The sequence below is a fragment of the Antechinus flavipes genome, chromosome 4, assembly GCF_016432865.1.
Source record: "Antechinus flavipes isolate AdamAnt ecotype Samford, QLD, Australia chromosome 4, AdamAnt_v2, whole genome shotgun sequence".
Lineage (NCBI taxonomy): Eukaryota > Metazoa > Chordata > Mammalia > Dasyuromorphia > Dasyuridae > Antechinus > Antechinus flavipes.
Genome location: NC_067401.1, coordinates 476,105,749 through 476,124,907, shown reverse-complemented (window position 1 = coordinate 476,124,907; position 19,159 = coordinate 476,105,749). Strand labels below are relative to the sequence as shown.

The 19,159-nt window shown below is 47.5% G+C and overlaps 1 protein-coding gene across 7 annotated transcripts in view; it reads left to right on the top strand.

Moving 5' to 3' along the window:
* Positions 1-19,159, top strand: part of ELAVL4 (ELAV like RNA binding protein 4) — a 138,003-nt gene that overhangs the window by 24,593 nt on the left and 94,251 nt on the right. The window contains exon 1 of one of the 7 annotated variants that reach the window (XM_051999725.1): positions 5,137-5,281. The exons of 1 other annotated variant lie outside the window; for it this stretch is intronic. In XM_051999725.1, the coding sequence (XP_051855685.1) occupies positions 5,234-5,281 (48 nt within the window). In that variant the 5' untranslated portion in view covers positions 5,137-5,233. Of the gene's footprint in view, positions 1-5,136; positions 5,282-5,660; positions 5,798-7,698; positions 7,888-8,213; positions 8,518-8,643; positions 8,742-9,200; positions 9,306-19,159 lie in introns of those variants that run through there. 5 more of the 7 variants (XM_051999724.1, XM_051999726.1, XM_051999723.1 and 2 more) reach the window with 5 other exon arrangements.

Below are 19,159 nucleotides of genomic sequence, written 5' to 3'. Positions count from 1 at the left end.
AACTCTGCTTCTTTTCTTTTTAGTCTTTTCAAGTAAGCACTCCTTTTCTCCTAATACCTTCACTTTCTTACCTACTTATTTGTTTATTTTTCTCTATATTTTTTCATTTGCTTCAAGACTGCCTGAGGTGATAAAATTTACTTCCTTCCATAGGTTTTTTTTTTTTTTTTTTTTTTGACGGGATGCCCCTGCCCCATATGTATCACCTATGTATAGAGCAACAGGTTCCATTATGGAAGAATGAAACTGAAATAACTCGTATCATTTTCTAGCTATAGAGCTGGGGTAACCAGTCATGCTTGTGTTCTAATCCTGGTAGTGAGGAAATTCTTTGTGATGGAGTCTGGTGCAGAGCTCTGCAGCCAGAGGCCTTGGGTTCAAGTCCTGGCTCTATTGCTCCTGGCTGAAAAGTTATTTCCCTTTCCTAGAGGTAGGACAAGATGTCTTCTAAGGATCCTCCTGGCTCTTACTCTGTGATCTTACAGTTCTTTTAAAGCTCCATGGAAATTCTGTTTATGATTATTCTTGCTGATGTGATAAGATTTAGGGATGGCAGTTATAATGAATAGTTTCCCTCTCTATGGAGACTGCTGTTGCCCTGAGTTTGGGGTTCAGGCCACTTAAGTCTGGATGTTTCCAAGTCAGGATGAGAATTTGGGGATGTTAGCTCCCCTTTCCAGGTCTCTGTAAACGGAGACAGCCAGGTTGGAGCTCTTGGACCTCTTCTTCTCTGCTCTGGGTTCTCTTCTAGCTTTAGTCGGGGACCCACAAAGCCAGAAGTGTGGGACAAGGTGTTCCTAGGTATTTCTCCATATCCTGTACTGTTTCCCCTCATCTGGGGATTAGACACCTTGCTTGGGTCTTAGAACCCTTTGGCCTCTACCGAAGAAGCCTGGGAATACAGGTTTTTAATGCAGAAAATCAAATACTTGGGATTACAAAAAAAGCTAGTTCTGGCCCCAGAGGTCAGAATCAGAAGCAGTGGGAGGAGAATGCCGAGAGTGAGACTGAGGCAGACTTTGAGGAAGGCTTGTCACGGAGATGAGGGGTTTCTCCTCAGTGCAGTTGTTGTTGAGGGAATTTTCTGCAGGGGTGTGTGTGTGTGTGTGTGTGTGTGTGTGTGTGACACATTGGAAGCCCTCGGAGGCTCCTTCCCACAAGTGCTCCAGTGTGCTCCGATCGCTCTGCCAGAGGCTTGGTTTATACATTTTAACAACCCAGGATACCTACCTTCCAGCAGAGGGGCCATGGTAGAGATAAGACACAGCCAGTGTGGAAATTTGTTTCTTTTGACTTTGCATATTTGTTATAATGGTTGTTATAATGGGCGAGGAGTTGGGAGGAAGAGAAAATAGATTTTTGGTAAATTGGAAAAAATAGAGATTTAATGAAAAAACATAACCGAAGGATACATATCTGGGCCAGGTGCAGTACCCATAACCGCCTGTTCTGATAAGTTCTGGCTGCATAGACTTAAGTTTGTGCTCTTTTCTGCCCAAAGTTTTGTCCCTCTTCAGGGCCCTTCCCAGCTATCCCCTGAGGCCTCAGTCATGAGGCAGGTATTTAAGAGGAAGAAAGGGGCCTCTTGGACAAGAGACACTGGCCTTCCCTTCTTTGCATTCCCAGTCCTGGATGGCTGCATCTCTGGGAAAGTTCTGTGACCTCTCTGGGCTCTTTCTGATGCATTAGAATGGCTCCTGCTACTACTCTACTGCTTGGTTTTTCCCCCAAAACGCTGTATACTACCTTGGATCATTATTTCCTTTTTACAGATGACTAAACCTAGGCTCAGACAAGATTTACCCATGTCAGGGCCAGATTTGCTGTAATGCCCCACTTTGAGCAGACTATTTCTTTAAAGTTTGTGTCTGTGTTTTTGCATGATGAATTCCCTGTCGTGGTATCCGGGAAACCAGGATGAGGACTTGGAAGGGAGGTCAGTGGTCATCCAGACTAGTATGCCCCCGGACTGGATGCTCCAGGCCTAGGATGCAGGAGAAAGCCCCTTCCACTATAGGGACAAAGCTCAGTGTTGTCCATCCTAACTTTATTGCCTTCCCCTTTGTTCTTGGCTCTTTCCTACTGGCCAATTCAGTGATAGCCCTTTGGCTAAACATGCCCCCTGTCTTCAATATCATCATATAAAATGGACAGGAGGCCCTTCCTCCCCCCCAACTGCCGTCCTCTTGACACAGTCAGCTGTTATGCTGTCTGACCCACACATAGTTGGTGCTTAATAATACTGACCACCCACCTGAGAGGACACCCTTAATTTAAAAGGTCAGAACTGAGCCGTGGCCGGACGAGGATGGAGAGAGGCTACTACTGACCCTGCCGCGTTGGGAAACCTTTGAACACAAGCCCTCAGTGGATCATGGCTCTCTTCTGCAGGACCCAGGCTTCCTGGATGAGCCACAAGGTCATGATTTGGGGGATGTGAAGGTCATTTACTAAAATGCGAGTTAATGGGGCAGGCTTTCTCTCTGCTCCATCCCATGAAACCCTCAAGTCTTTCAAATGTGGTTCGGGGGATGAGATTGTGGGTCTGGGGCCACAGCACTGGAGCCAGCCAGTTGCGTGTGTGATCTTGACCAAGATCACCCCCCTTCATGGCTCTTACTGGATGACTGCGTCGGACAAGGCGGTCTCCAAGGACCCTCCGGTGCCAGGCCCGGTGTTCCTACAGAAGAGGAAAAACAAATATTTAAATGAAAAGCAAAGTTTGACCTTTAACCGGATCTTCTCGAAAACAGTCTCGAGGCACGAGCCTGTATTTCTTTGTGTTCTTTTCCTTTCCGAGGGAAGCGAGCCCAAGCAAGGATGGAGCCTGCTTAATGAAGGGCAGGCAGGAAGGGGGGAGGGCGAGGAGCAAGCAGAGGGAGATGTCGGGTCAGAGCTGCTGCTGACGGTATTTAAATGGTTTTCTGTAATCATATTAGGGGGAAGCGGATGGCATTCTGGATTCCATGGAGGGCAGGGCCGTTCTGGGGGAGGGGGCGGAGGTGGAGGCCCTCCGGAGGCCCCTTCTGTGGCCACACCCTGGGAAGGAGCTGGCGGGCCCAAGGCCCCTTGCATTGCTAATGGCCTGGAAATGAGGCTTTCTGGAAGGAAAAAAAAAGTTGTCTGTATCACAGGCCTGTTTCAGCCACATCACTTGGCAGATGGCTGGACGTCAGTGGGCTGATATCGATTGGCTGAATTCGCCTTAGGGTAACAAGAGTGCGGCCGTGGTCCTTAAAGATGTATTTTATCTTTTTTTTCTTCCTCTTTGTGTGACTGTACAGGAGTGAGACTCCCCCACAACCTCCTCCCCCTCCATTCCCCCCCACTTTCAAATCAAAAGCCTTCAATAGTAATCAAAATACAGAGGTTACCTTGAGATAAACACCCTTTAAATTATCACCCAGGCAGGCAAGCCCGAGAATATTTTATTTACTAGGCTGATTACATTTTAATGTTTGACGAAAGTGACATTTTTTAATTAGTGTTTAAGACATATGGTGAGTGTACAAATTAGCCTATTTCATAGAACCAGAAATGGATGAGAGAGACTCCCCCCTTCCTTCGCTCCCCAGTTAAAAATTGTCACTTGAATCTTAATATATGCAAGGAGGTTAAGTAGTATTAAGTGATGCTGTCTTGACTTCAAGACGAGGCAAAGCTGGCTCACGGGGTGTGTGGCCGACTGCTCCCTGGGGGTGCCGGGGGGATGGAAGGGCCCTCTTCTGGCTGGGGGTCCAGGGTGTGCATTCAAGCAGAAGCCCTGCATATCTGGCTTCTTGATAGAAAAAAAAAAAGTGGCCCCATCTCTTCAGCAGGGTGGATGTGCTTGGATAAGTACTGAGATTCCTTAGGAACTAAGGGAATGGTGACCGTGGACAGATAAACAGATAAAAAACCTGGCTGATTCCTTTTAGTTTCAGTGACCCCTTCCATTTGGACCTTTTAGGGGGTCTACAATTTCTGGGGAGGGATTGAATGAGCTGCAGGATGCCTGCCAGCAGGCCAGGCAGGATTGTGGGCCCCAAATAAAACTAGTACTATCTGGAGCAGATGTCAAGAGAATAGGGAGGATGTCTGGAGAAATGGGATGTCCCCCTCAAGCAGTCCTTCAGTATTTACTCTTATTTAATTTTTTTTATCACAGGGTAGTGGAGGATATTTCCTTTTTTCTAATAAATAAGTTTTGGGGAGAGCTACGTAAGGGAGGGGGTTGGAATCATGGTGTCACTTTCTACCTTGTCCATGTTCTTGGTTGGGGTCAAGACAGAACCATGCTTTTTGTCCTTGGGTGTCTTTCATTTTAAACTTTGCCTGCTCCTTCCCCCCTTGCTCGGATTCCTTAGAACACTGTCCTAGGAGCACTGTGCTTGAGTTCACCATTCAACAGTCATTTATTTAAAAAGCCCCAAACTCTCCTTCCGTGCCAGCCGGCCCTGTGGCGTGGAGACCCTGGGCACACGGGGGAGCCTCCGGATACTTAGATTCTACGAGGGACCCACACCCACGCTCAGCCCCACTCGGAGCAGAAATCCAAGGGCACTTGGGAAAAAGTTACCTGTGTCCTTCCTCACTTCCCTCCATCTTGTCCTTGCTGGCGTTCCTCCGCCTCCCCTGGAATGGGTTTTCCAGAGTGAGTGTGGATGTGGCGCATGTTACGCACACACAGGCGCACACATGCACACACACGGAGAATGTGCGTATTTGGAGGCTCTGGCCAAGGGGCCCTCGCGTCTCCCGCGGCTTCTCTGAGCTCCGTTTTCCCTCTGAATGAATGAAACAGACACGCCTTGTAGGGGCCGAAGCTGTGATCCCTCCCGGAGGCTCTGGGCAGGTAGCTCTCTTTAATTCGTTTGCTCCCCTCGGCAGGAGTCGGGGAAGGTGGGCAGAGCTGTTGACTTATTTTGACAAGCCCCAGACGGGCTGGAATTCCAGAACCGCTCTCGGCCCATCCTGCACCCAGACACTGCTCCGAGGCAGCGAGAGGGAGGACCCAGGTGCCGCCTTTGGAGACGGTCCCTGCGACTGTGCACGCTGCCCACCTGGTGGTATCCGAGTGAACTGTTACTTCAGGGAGCGTGTCCGGGGCAGGCTGGTCTGCGTGCAGAGCCCGCGCGAGGGAGATGCTCCATTGCCCGCTCCGGGGGCTCGGGGAGAACTGACCGGGCTGGGGGCGCCGGAGTGCCGGCAGAGGCAGCCTTCGCAGCCTTCCTGAAATCTCCTTCCTGGGAAGATGTTTGAAATCAGCCGGACGCTGAACGCCGCCTTGTTAAGCACCGAGGTAACATCTCCTGCCTACTCGCCTCTACGTGCTGGGGGGTGGGCGAAGGGGGACAAGGGGGTGCTCAGGACCAGATTCCACGCGGTCTGCCGGAGCAGAGTCCTCAGGAGGCAGGACCGGGCTTCGGGCTCCCTTGCTTCCTCTGGGGGCTCAGGGGTGGGGGGGATGGGGATGAATCTCTTTGCTTTTTCTTTGCCGTCTCCATTAGTGGCTGCTGCTGCTGCTGCTGCCTAGGACCCTGCCGGGCACAGCTCCCCACTATAGAGAGCGGTGAGTTATTCACTCTGGGCTGGCTGCTGGTACAGTCCATCTGGGCAGAGAGAGAGAGAGAGAGAGAGAGAGAGAGAGAGAGAGAGAGAGAAAGAGAGAGAGAGAGACACGGACGGCTGGCAGCTCCCGATGCTCAGATACCCGTACCCCCTGGGAGGTCTACGAGGCGGTGAGGGGCTCCCCGGTAGACCTCGTCTTCTCAGGGACCCCGTCGGCTCTAATGAGTCCAGAAACTGCTCATTTCTGGTAAGCAGAGAGCAACCTAGACCCACCCCCCCACCCACCCCCACTCCCCTTGTGATTTCCTTTTCACGCGGGCTTGATTGCTTGAAGACAAGTTTTTCTTCCTGATGTTGGAAGATTGGGGTGGGGTGGGGGTGGGGGGGTGTAGAATGCTTTCCGAGAGACTCGATTCCCGAGATAATCTATTGAGATTCAGATGCTTTACCAATGTCACAGCGCTGGGAGGTAGCGGTCAGCACTTGGCTCCAAGGGACGAAGGGTCCTATTGGAAATACAATCATAAGGTTGACTTTCCTCAACAATGGGATTCTGCCTTTGTCCTTAGAGAAAAGGCCTCGGAGGATGCTTAGGGCATTTGTTTTAGGGTTCTGGAGAGAGACTGGAGCCCGGGTTTCCGGAGCCGAGATCAGTCTTTGGGCAAAGTGCTTGCGAGGGTTCTTGGTCTGCCATTAAGGCATCCTTGATAATGTTTCCGAGAAATGGCTGGACTGGCTTCACTGGACCTGTGGTTAATTTTTGTATCCCCTGCCTTGAAGGGTGTGGAAGCTGGAAGACCAGAGAGAAGAGGGCCTTTTTACTGCCTTCTTTATTTGTAATAAGCTCTGTAGAAATAAGGAGCACTTTGTGTCAGGCGGTGGGCTTTCCCCAGGGGGTCTGTGAGTATGGTTTCTGGGGTTCATACCCCACAATCTTTTAATATTGAGTGGCTCACTCTTGAGCTCACGGGACTTTTTATTGGTATGTCACGGAGCAGATATATGTTGCCTGTGTACACATAATAAAACCCCATAGGCCAGGGAACCCACAAACGCATCCTGGGCCCTACCCAGCTCAGCAAATATTGAAAAAACTCATGTGGCTCCTGATGTCCTTCAGGTGGGAGCTGAGTTTGTCACCTGGAAATCATACTCGGTTCCGTCTTCTCTACCTGACCCCGCCATGTATTCCACATTTCATGTTTTCTGATTCCATGTGTTTAGATTTTGAGCAGTGTTTAAATATGGGGGTGTAGGGAGGAGCCCCCACAAGCACACACGTACGCACGCGCGTGCGCGCGCACACACACACATACACACACACACACACACACACAGTCTATGATCTATCCATAGGAGTGTCATGTTTCTGGGTTTTGCACTGAAGGAAGAAATACACTCCTGATATTAGACAACAGACGTGGTGCTTCTCCGTAGGGAAATGAAAACTGCCCCTCAAGTCAGTTTGTTCCCCATCCTAACAGAAAGCCATGAGCTTGAAACCCGGCAGTGACCTTCACGTCCCCGTTTCTTTTTTTCTAGCATTTCAACCAGAGCCCACCTTGGCGCCCGATATTGAGAATATCAGGGACCTGGATATATTTCTTAGTAAACTTACTGACTTCAGAAGGGAGACATTTCTGGGGGAGAACATTCCCCACCCAGGATTAGCAGCTGTACCGGCCAGCCGGGCGAGGGCAGGTGCACGGAGTGTATTTGCTGGGCACGCCAGCTCTGTGTGTGTGTTTATATAATCCGTGTAGTCCTTGTGAACAGCGGCGGGGGCGAGGGGCACATTGCTGCCTCTAATCTGGGGGGGGTGAATTCAGGTGATGGGAGTCGGGTTTGGGCTCGCGACAGTCTCAGACGGTGCCCCTGTTTCTGCCTGGCCAGTGGATGTAGGCTGGGGGTCGGGGGGCACGGCTTGTGCCAGTTGGGCCCCTATCAGACTTGAGAGATAATTCCACTAAAACAAGTCGTTTGTCATTTTCTCTTCGGCAGAGAGAAGGAACAATGCAGGGAGGTAGGCAGGGGAGCTTGGGCAGCTGCTCTCCCCCCACCCCCTCCCATTAAGAAAATCACTTGGCCCCAAACTTCCTTAGGCAGGTCCCAGAGTCGGGGGGGGGGGAGCTTGGAGTTGCCTCCTCCAGGAAATGCCAGCTCAGGTGGTGTCCCATCTTGTCCCGTCCCCCCCTTCCCCGGAAGAAAAGGCAGCGCCACAGTCCGAGCAGCGGCACCAAGCATCCCCAGTCAGGCGGCCGCGGCGGACAGGCCGAAAAGCAGGGCGTCGTCATGGGGAGCGGATGGAGGAACCCCTGGGCCGTCCAGGGGAGGAAGGTAGGACCCCCCCCAGTAGGATCTGCAGCCTGACGTGGCGACCTGCCCTTGCTGGGAGGGGAGGGGAAGGGCAGGGTAAAAAAAATACACGCGTGGATGTTGTCGCTTTCAGCTGGGCCTTAATTACCAGACACCCGAAGCAGTTCAGAAATGTGGTCTCTGTTGTTGTAGAGGTCATGGAATCATTAACATCGTCAATCTGGCAGGAGCTAATTTAAATAGCGCCTGATGCTTCAACGCCTCCCTCGGTCTCCCTAGCCAATGGGCGCTGGGCTCTGGCTGACAGATGGTCCCATAAATGGATGTAAAAAGGGGAGGCTGGAAGCCAATTTTCAGCGAGGCTCTCTATTCAGTTGTTCTTACCTACGTCCTAGAATCGGGGGGCTCCGAACACACCGAGCGGGGCTCTCCTCTCCCTCTTTTTTTTTTTTTTTTGGCTTTTTTTTAAACCTCCCCCCTTTAAAAAACAAAACAAAACAAAACATTGTGGTTGACTACATTAATGTCTGCACTTTGCTTTGTGGACCCGAAATAATCCTATTAACCGTAATAAACGAGAAACCTTGGCAAATTCTGAGCGGAGAGTCGAAGCCCTGCGCGACCCAATATTTGCCTCTAAGAATGGTGATGGTAGGTATTGGTAAATTTCTATTCTTTGTTTGTGTGACTGCCGCGGAAAGGGAGAAGCAGCCTGTCTGTCTACACCCTCAGCCAGCTTTGTGCTGGGGCTGGGTTTGGACTTTCTCTTGGTGGGGTTCCTTTCTCATTGATGAGCTCTTCAGCGTGCACCGAGTCAGCAGAGGCAGCGGGGAAGGGCGGTGGGCAGCCGTGGGCGAGAGCCCTTTGTCGATTCTGTAAGGTCATTGTGGTTGGGGGTTTTCCTTCTAAAATGAGGCGGAGGGGGTGGGCGGGAAAAGCCACCGCTTTCTTCCCAGAGCTCGGCAGAAAGGGAAAGGCTGAAGCCGGGATGTCCTTTTTTTGGAGGTTGGAAAAAGGGTGTGTGGACGCGTTTGGGAATGTGCTAGTGGGGGCGGGGGGCAAGGTAAGTGTCAGGATCGGACGCTCGCCCGCATCGTGGCCCCGGGAGCGCAGCCCTCCCTTCGCGGGCTCCGGTGCCCCGGGCGGCGCCTTCGGCCGGACTGCGCAGAGGGCACGGAGGGTGGGCGGGGAGGGTGAGCTCCGGCCAGGGTAATGCTGCATGTTGTATTTCCAAGAGTCCCCTGTCATGACCTCATAAAAAAGAGGAGGAGGCAGGCATGTGTCGCGGAGCCTGGCGTGTGTGGGGCTGGGTGGCTTCGCCGGGCGGGCAGCGGGGTGTTCGGAAGGGATGCCAGCTTTTACGTAACGCTCTCCCTGCTCCTGACACCGTGTGAGGGTCCATCTTCCCATCACGGATGGAGTGCAATGGCTTCGACATGGTAAGTGAATGGACTGGAGGCTGCGTGCTGGTGCCGGGCTGGGGACACGCGAGTGTACGCGAGTGTGCACGCGTGTGAGTGCGTGTGTGTGTGTGTGTGTGAGAGAGAGAGAGAGAAAGAGAGAGAGAGAGAGAGAAGGAGAGAGGGAGGGAGGAAGAGAGGGGGGAGAGACAGAGAGAGGAGAGACAGAGGGAGGGAGGGAGGGAGGGGGAGAGAGGGAGAGGGAGAGGGAGGAAGGGAGAGAGACAGAGAGGGAGCGTGAGTGTGTGTGTGTTGGTGTAGGGGGAGCCATGGGCTGTGGATCGTAGGTGGCTTGGCAGGTCACCCAATTGTGTCTCTCTACAAGCATCCTAAAAGACAGGAAAATATGGACCTGGATACAATGGCAGTGCTTGCACACACATGCCTGCCCCCCCCTCTCTTTCTCTTTCTCTTTTTCTCTCTCTCCCCTCCTTTTCTGTCTCTTCCTCCCTCTTTTTTTTCTCTCTCTCCATCCCTGCCTTCTCTCTCTCCATCCCTCCCTTATTCTCTCTCCCCTCTCTTTCTCCCTCCCTCCTCCTCTCTCTTCTGCTCTCTCTCCCTCCCTCCTCTCTCTTTCCCTCCCTCCTTCCCTCTTTCTCCCTCTTCCCCTTCCTCCTTCTCTCTTTTCCTCTCTCCCTCCCTCTGTCCTCTTTCTCCCTCCTTCCTTCTCTTTCTCCCTCTCTCTATCCCTCCTTTTTTTCCTTCCCTCCTTCCCTCCCTCCTCTCTCTCTCTCTCTCTCTCTCTCTCTCCTCCCCCTCCCTCCCTCCTTTCCTCCCTCCTTCCCCCCCTCCCCTTTTCTCTCACACACACATGTGTGCACATCCACGTACACACATATACAGACACACTCTGCTCTCTCTCTCTCTTTCTCACACCCTCTCCTTCTTTCTCTTTTTCTTTCTCTCCGTCTCTTCCACTGAACTACTCTCTAGCCAAGCCTGGGCTGGCATCTGTGCCAGTCACGATTGTCTTGGATCTTCCCGGGATCTTCCCAGGTCCAGGTCCTTGATCCTCGTACCCCCCCTCCGACTGACGGTCCCAGCGCCCCGTACATCCCTCCCCCCAAGTGCATGCCAGCAAAGGAGGAAGGCTGGGCCGGGCTGAGGCTTCTTCTGGTAGAAGCAGACCAGACTGTGAAGATCCTTTGCTATGGAAGGGGGCGGGATTGGGGGGGCTAGTCACAAAAATCCCTTTCTTGCCAGAGTAGTAAGTCTATTTTTGGTGCCTCCTTTTCCGAACAAGAAATCGGAAACTGCTCTCTCATTCCCATCTTATGCACGCCCACCCTCCCCCCCCCCAGATCCTTAAAAAAGCTCTTTGGACTAATAAATGTCAGAGCTCAAGGTGGGGACGGGAAAGGGGGCAAGGCTGAAGATCTCGCCCGTGTCCTGAATATCGAGAGCAGGCTGCTCGCGGCAGCCCCTCGCTCTGCCGGCCGGCGGGCCGTGGGTGCCGAGGCCGGGGAGGACAAAGCTGGGGTCTTCTGGAGGCTGCCTTTGTCTCCTTGCTTGTTGTGATGGGTGTTAAACAAACAAGATTAGGCTGAGCGGCCCACTGAAAGCCATCTCTGGGAGGAAGAGAGAATGAAAGGTTGCCGGGGAAACAGGCATCGGGGAAGCCAAGGAGGGGGAGCAGGTGGTTGTCGTGTGAGAAGACTGCAAACGGTGTCGGAAACCGGGGGGGCGGGGGCCCCTCGATTCCCCGGCCACAAAGCCGGCCCTCACAACTTTAATTATTCCCCATAAAGAGGTGTTAATTACATTTCTGACTGCTGTACGCCGATTTCCAGAAATCTATTTTTAAGCATCTGTTCGCTCGCCTCTCTCTGTTTAAAGGGGGGAGGAAAAAAAAAGGAGAGTGGAGGGAAAGGAGGAGGGAGGCTTCCATTTTTCTGCCCCCTCCCCCCCGCCCCCATGCTTTCCCTTGCTGCAAAATTGTACGTGGAAAAAATGGCAAGGAGGAAAAAAAATGTAAATTATATTGAATGAAGTTGACAGCAGCGTAATCGGGAAGTTGCCCGGCTGATTGTGCCTGCAAATCATTTCTTAGAAATTTCCAGCAAATGTTGTCCCTGGGAGAGCAGAGGGAGGGAGAGTTCGGGTCTTGAGGGATCAGGGGATTTTTTGTAACCTGCAAAAAGCAGGTGGTAATGTGGAAAGGTAATTGTTTCAGGGGCTTCTCATCTCGTCTCTGACCATCCATTTGCTGGCAGAAGTGACTCAAAACCATCCTCATCATCTCTCCCCACGTAAACCTCTGTCCTTCTCCTTCACCTTCATGGGAAGCGCCCGGTCGCTCTCTGCTCGGGCCGAGGTGCTGATTTCCGAGCCCTGCCCGGGCACAAACCGGTCTGCGTAAAACAAACACAGAAGTGGCCACTTGTGAGTGTCTTGAGTAGCGTGGGGCACCAGCGGGCATCCTGGCACGGGCATGCATCCACACGCAGAGTTGGCGTGATCCAGCCAAAGTCTCTTTCTCCCATGATGGTGGGCACTGGTGGCTCCAGAAGGCGTGGTAGGAGGGAGAACGGCTCCGAGTGCCGGCGGGAAGGGGGAGCTGGCGCTGGGGGAGGCTCTCTTCCCTCCGGCTCCTTAAGGGACGGTCAGCTGGGCACTCGCCTTTTCTGGGAATGGCTATCACGGCTCTCATGGCCTTTAGATGAAAGGGGGAGGACGGCTGTAAGCGGATATTCCGAGAAAGGAGAGCTTTCCCATTCGCCAGCCTCCTCTTCTCTTCAGCTGTTTTCTCAATGAGATTTCTGCTTTAGATATTTTTGGGAGAGAGGAAGAATGACATCGGTTATTTTTTTCTTTTTTTAAACTTTCAGGGCCCAAACCCTCATTTCTTCCCCCAAGAAGGCATAAGATAGACATTCTAGTAATTCCTAAACCCCGACCCCATGTTTTAATTCCATAAACTTCTGCTCCCTGCCCACCAGGCTTTTTGAAAGATGTTGATTCCTTTGAGCTTTCTTAGAAAAGGCTCATCAATGAAGGTTTAGTTTTATTTCCAGTGATTCTTTGATATTTTTATTTTGCGGGGCACTGGAGGGAAATGGAAAATTCTTTTCAGGGACCGTGATTTGGACTCAGGTTGTAACAAAGGCACGTGTTTCCACTACTGATCTTTGTCCTTCTTTGTCTTAAAAATACCCCTCTCTGCTGTCGACGGGGTGGAGGGGCGGTGAGCTAACACAGAGGGGTATTTCCTAAATGGGGTGTCCAGCTTGGAATATCTCTTAAGCTGGCTTGAGGATTGTGAATTTTGGGATCTCAGAGAAAACATGGCATAATGACCCAACTCAGAGATACCGAGAATAAATAAATATAAGGGGTTCAGTGTGGGAGGGGGAAACCCATAGCTTAAGAATAAATGATTTTTAAAAATCATTTGTGTTTTGATAAGAAAGAAATCCCTTAGCCAGTTGTGACACCCTCTGTTCTATTCATCTCCTTTTCTCATTCAACTTGACCATCCTTCCAAGAGAGATACAAATGACTTTCTTAGATTGAGTAGTCCCTTAAAACTTTTTTTTCTCTGTCAGAATCCTCCGTTTTTTTAATTCTTTGAATTATTGTAAGAGAGTGGGAAAAAAGGGGGGGTAAGTGTGTGTGTGTGTGTGTGTGTGTGTGTGTGTGTGTGTATGAAAAATAATGTATCTATTTTGAGGGGAGATAATTGAATGGGGGAGCATTTAAGCAAAATGATCTCTGGTGGGGCATTGATGACTGTTGGACAGGTGGCCTTCAGTTCTGTTGAGCTACCCTCTCTGTTCGGAATCTTCTAAACAGAAATGGCAAGCCGAAGAGGTCCTGAGTTTTTAGGGAGTATTTACACTGTGCATTGATGTTTCCAAGAGTATTTCTTTGCAGGGGATTAGAGACAGCAGCTTTCAACTTAGAAGTACTGTGGGCAGCAAGATGATGCCTTCAATGTAAGTTGCTTGGGTTTTTAGATTGGTTTGATTCTCTCTTTTTTATTCACATCTCCTTTGAGTATTTGGAGAAAACTCAAATTTTATCTGCATGCAGGGACTTGTGTTCATAAGCAAGCTGTGTTGGACTTCGCCAACTCGGGCCTTATCTAAATTAAAAAATAAAAAGATCCTCCCCACGAACTTCACAAAAAAGCAAATTGAGAATTTCTGCCACAAGCAGAACTGTGTGTGTGTGTGTGTGTGTGTGTGTGTGTGTGTGTGTATGTGTGTGTGAGAGAGGAAAGAGAGAGACAGAGAGAGAGGGAGAGAAGGATTACATTGTGCATCTCTGGAGGTGCACAATTCTTGATAGATCTCCTCATCTGTTCCCACAATCTGTGACCACTAGGCACTTCATTTACATGCCTGGACACATTAAAATGTACATTTGTTGGTGTACGGTGGGCAGCTGCCGCCAGATACACTCGTCTGCCCTGGCAAATGGTGCAATGCAGTATTTTTGTTCAATGCCATTAGGGGCTTTGGGGGGAGGAAGGGGTATACACAGTTTGAACCTTCAGAGCAGCCTCTTTGGCACGTCGGCCAGTTGTTGGGCCAGGCTGGGCAGAATGTGTCCTTTCTGACATTATGGAAGCCAGCCCTCCCTCCTCCCAATGTAGCACGTGTGTCGATATATGTTTGGGACTTGGTCGGTGTGACCAGTTATGGGTGAGTGCATACGTTCTATGGAGACCAGGGGGGCAGCGTGGAGGGAGTAGAGAAGGAATCCTCTGACACTCCCCCCAAAGGATCCTATCCACTCAAATAGGTAAAATCTCAGAAAGGCCTGTGTGGAAAAACAACAGAGAAATCCATAAAGCCTGCAGCCCCTTCCCCTGACACTACTGAGCACCCACTGTCAGAAGGTGCACCATTAATGGCCAAGATGGAAAGCGTTTTTGCAGATGAGGGATTGGGTTCCCACCACATTGGATGTTCTTGCTGGTGTGGAAGGTTGGGGGAGAAAGGGAAGGAGGCTGAAGGGTGTGTGTGTGTGTGTCAGAGAGAGAGTGTGTGTGTGTTTGGTTCTGTTTTATACTTTCTAGTTTCTAGACAAGCCTTGTTTATTTTTGGTATCTCTATGTATTTTAGAAGCAGAAGGATTTTTATAAGTCATCAACTTTACACTGGTCAAAAGAGATGGGGGGAGTGTTGCCCATTACATGTAGTAATAATTTGAAGGGACTACAAATGAGAAAGATCACTCGGAAGAAAAGAATATCTTTGGGGAGGGGAGTATCCAGAATCCAACAAGGGCCATGGCTAAACTTACATGGGGGCAGCTGACCACCCTCCCTCTCTCCTTGACCAGTGGCTTGGGCTATCCAAACTTGACCCTTTGGCGGTAACATAATTAGGTATTTAAGCAAAGTGTTCCCTGTCCATTCCATCCATTTGAAAACTCCATCATTGGAAATGGTGGGGTTTGTGGGCAGTGAAGTCTCTGGTTTTAGAGTCCGTTCCTCCTGGCTCCTGCCTAGCTGGAGCATAGATAGGCTAAGCTCCCATCTGCTTGAGATCTATTGGAAGTATCTTCCTCTTTGGGGCTCAGGGACACCCTCCCCTATTGTTTTTTCCTTTGAATTGTGTGTCTTCTGAATACTGAAGACTTTCTCTAAAATAAAGAAGGTAATCTGTGGGAGCCTGGGAAGGATTCTGAATTCAATTTGGTTTGAAAAGACAGTGAGAATGTTGGGAAAGGAGATCCACAGCACTGTTGTTGATGGCTCGAGGGAGGGTCTTACTTGGCCGCCAAAGGAAAAGGCGATTCAGCCCTTTATGCTCATCTTAGGGAAAGACCGTCTGGGGGGTGCAGAAGCTGCAGCGTTCTGGGGCGAGCTGCTCACCATGGACACTGGGATTCATTCTTCACTTTTTTTAACCATTCAAAATCCTGACCTTAGGATAAAAAACATTTTTTGAAAATGTGATTTTTGTCCAAATATAAAGAAGCTTAAATAGTATTTTGATGAACAGAATGCACTATGAGGGCCTGTAATGGTAAATGGACTGCCATAGATTCAGGAGGAAAAGTTATTCTCTCTGGTGAATTACAGACTTGATCATTGGTTCAAGAAATAAGGTGAGCCTCTGGAAGGCAGGCTCTGTGCTGGGGTTCCCCCCCCTTCATATCCCCATACCCTTCATACATAGAGTAGTTGCTCTACTGCCTCCTAGTTCCTGCACACAGTAGGTACTTAATGATCATTATCAGATATAAATTTGAACAGATTAATATCATCCACAGTGGACCAACCCCGTTGAACTAATTTGTCCGTCCTTCCTCCCCTTCTGCCTGCCTCCTTCCTTCCTTCCTTCCTTTCTTCTTTCTTTTCTTCTTCCTTCTTCTTCTCTTTCTCTCTTCCCTCCCTTCCTCCCTCCTTCGTTTCCTTCCTTCCTTCTCTTTCTCTCTTGCATCTTTCCCTTCATCCCTCCTTCCCTTCCTCTTTCTCCTTCCTCCTTTCCATTTACTTTTTTTTTTCATTTATTGGACTTTACCCTTTAAAAAAGATAAATCAAATGAAATGACCTTTTTTTCTTTCTTCCTTTTTTCCTTTCTTCTTTTCTTCTTTCCTTCATTCTTTCTCTTTTTTTTTGCATTTAATATATTTTACCTTTTTAAAAAAAGGTAAATCAAATAGGATGAACTTACACTTTTTTCCCCTTTCTTCTTTCTTTTTTCTTCTTCTCTTCCTTCCTTTATTCTTTTTTCTTTTTTTTTTACACATTGTATTTTACCTTTCTTTTAAAAAGTAAATCAAATGAGATGGCTTTCCTTCCTTCTCTTCCTTCCTTCTCTTCATCTTTCTTTCTTCCTTTCTTCTATCTTTTCTTTCTTTCTTTCTTTCTCTTTTTTTGCATTTAATGTATTTTACCCTTTAAAAAAAGATGAATCAAATGGGATGACCTTCTTTCTCTTTCATTTTCTTCCTTCTTTCTTTTTCCTTTCTTCTTTCTTCATTCTCTTTTTTGAACATTATATTTTACCTTTTTTTAAAGTAAGTCAAATAATGACTTTCCTTCCTTTTCTTCCTTCCTTCTCTTCCTCTTCCTTCCTTTTTTCTTTTTTTGCACTTAATGTATTTTACCTTTTTAAAAAATGTAAATCAAATCTTTCTTTTTCCTTTCTTCCTTCTCTTTTTTCTTCCTTCTCTTTCTTTCCTTCTTTTTTTGTACTTATTGTATTTTACCTTTTTAGAAAAGGTAAATCAAATGAATTGATCTTCCTTCTTTCTTTCTTCGTTCCTTCCTTTCTTTCTACCTTTCTTTTTCCTTCTCTTTTTTGTATCTATTTTATTTCACCTTTCTAAAAAATGTAAATCAAATGACATGACCATTTTTCCTTCCTTCATTCCTTCTCTCCTTTCCCTCCCTCCTTTTTTCTTTTTTCTTTCTCTCTATTTCTTTTTCTCTCTCTCTTTTTCTCTCCCTTCCTTCCTCCCTCCCTCCCTCCCTTCCTCCCTCCTTCGTTTCCTTCCTTCCTTCCTTCTTTCTTTTTCCCTTCCTTCCTTCCTTCTTTCTTTTTCCTTCTCTTTATTTTTCCTTTCTCCCTTCCTTCCTCCCTCCTTCGTTTCCTTCCTTCCTTCCTTCCTTTCTTCTTTCTTTTCTTCTTCCTTCTTCTTCTCTTTCTCTCTTCCCTCCCTTCCTCCCTCCTTCGTTTCCTTCCTTCCTTCTCTTTCTCTCTTGCATCTTTCCCTTCATCCCTCCTTCCTTCCTCTTTCTCCTTCCTCCTTTCCATTTACTTTTTTTTTTCATTTATTGAACTTTACCCTTTAAAAAAGATAAATCAAATGAAATGACCTTTTTTTCTTTCTTCCTTTTTTCCTTTCTTCTTTTCTTCTTTCCTTCATTCTTTCTCTTTTTTTTGCATTTAATATATTTTACCTTTTTAAAAAAAGGTAAATCAAATAGGATGAACTTACACTTTTTTCCCCTTTCTTCTTTCTTTTTTCTTCTTCTCTTCCTTCCTTTATTCTTTTTCTCTTTTTTTTTACACATTGTATTTTACCTTTCTTTTAAAAAGTAAATCAAATGAGATGGCTTTCCTTCCTTCTCTTCCTTCCTTCTCTTCATCTTTCTTTCTTCCTTTCTTCTATCTTTTCTTTCTTTCTTTCTTTCTCTTTTTTTGCATTTAATGTATTTTACCCTTTTAAAAAAGATGAATCAAATGGGATGACCTTCCTTCTCTTTCATTTTCTTCCTTCTTTCTTTTTCCTTTCTTCTTTCTTCATTCTCTTTTTTTGCACATTATATTTTACCTTTTTTTAAAGTAAGTCAAATAATGACTTTCCTTCCTTTCTTCCTTCCTTCTCTTCCTCTTCCTTCCTTTTTTCTTTTTTTTGCACTTAATGTATTTTACCTTTTTAAAAAATGTAAATCAAATCTTTCTTTTTCCTTTCTTCCTTCTTTTTCTTTTTTCTTCCTTCTCTTTCTTTCCTTCTTTTTTTGTACTTATTGTATTTTACCTTTTTAGAAAAGGTAAATCAAATGAATTGATCTTCCTTCTTTCTTTCTTCGTTCCTTCCTTCTTTCTACCTTTCTTTTTCCTTCTCTTTTTTGTATCTATTTTATTTCACCTTTCTAAAAAATGTAAATCAAATGACATGACCATTTTTCCTTCCTTCATTCCTTCTCTCCTTTCCCTCCCTCCTTTTTTCTTTTTTCTTTCTCTCTATTTCTTTTTCTCTCTTTTTCTCTCCCTTCCTTCCTCCCTCCCTCCCTCCCTTCCTTCTTTTTTCTTCCTTCTTTCCTTTTTACATTCTTTCCTTCTTTCTTTCTTTCCCTCTCTTTTTCTTTTTTCTCACTTTCTTTCCCTCTTTCTTTTTCCCTTCCTTCCTTCCTTCTTTCCTTTTCTTTTTGTATTTATTGTGTTTTATCTTTTTTAAAGAGATAAATCAAATGAAATGGCTTTCCTTCTCTTTATTTTTCCTTTCTCCCTTCCTTCCTTCTCTTAATTTTTCCTTCCTTTCTTCCCTTCCTTCTTTCCTCCCTTTCTTCCTCCCTCCCTCCCTTCCTTCCTTCTATCCTTTAATCTTTTTTCTTTTCTCTTTCTTTCTTCTTTTTTTTTTGGCATTTATTGCATTTTATTTTTTTAAGAAAGGTAAATCAAATTTGATGACCCCCAAGTGCTTTGACAAACCTAAAAGTTCCATATAAATTTTGTACATCCTACTGCTTACAGTTGACCATTAACCCTTTGGGAATAGAGGCCAGATGTGGGCCATGTGGATCTGCTGGGGCCCATTGTCTCATGCCCTGTCATCACTCATAGACATCTCTCTTTTTTGAGCTTTTAAAGTGTGCGTAGGACAGTGCTGGGTCAGCATGAATTGGGATGGGGTATATGATGAAATATTGGTACTAGTTTTTATACTAACAGAATACATATATAACCCTTGGACTAGTGACTTTAAAGCCTGCCTCTTTCTTTTTTAAGGCTGTTTTTTTTTAAAATTTACATTCTCTCCTCATATTTTTGTCTTGGAAAATAAGGTGGTTTATTAGGCTGGAGAAAAGGGGTTTGGGGCCAGGAAGTAAACTAGGAGTGTGGTTCAGACGTAGGTACTGAGAGGAAGAGGAAGGCCTCATGGGGCCATCTGAACCACATTTCGTCCACTTCATTTGGGTGCAGTCTGGATAAGAACGTGAAGAACTCTGTCTTGTGGACACTTTGCCTGTTCAGCCCTACATCTCCAGGTGTTGAGTACTCTGCATTGGAATAATTCATAGTTCAGCTCCCACATGCTTTTTGTGAACCTGCTGGAGTGCAGGCCTTGGGCTGGGGAGGAGATGGAGATGAACTCGTGGGAGGAGGCGAGTCATTCCCTGGGCCTGGTCCCAGAAAAGTCATGGGGA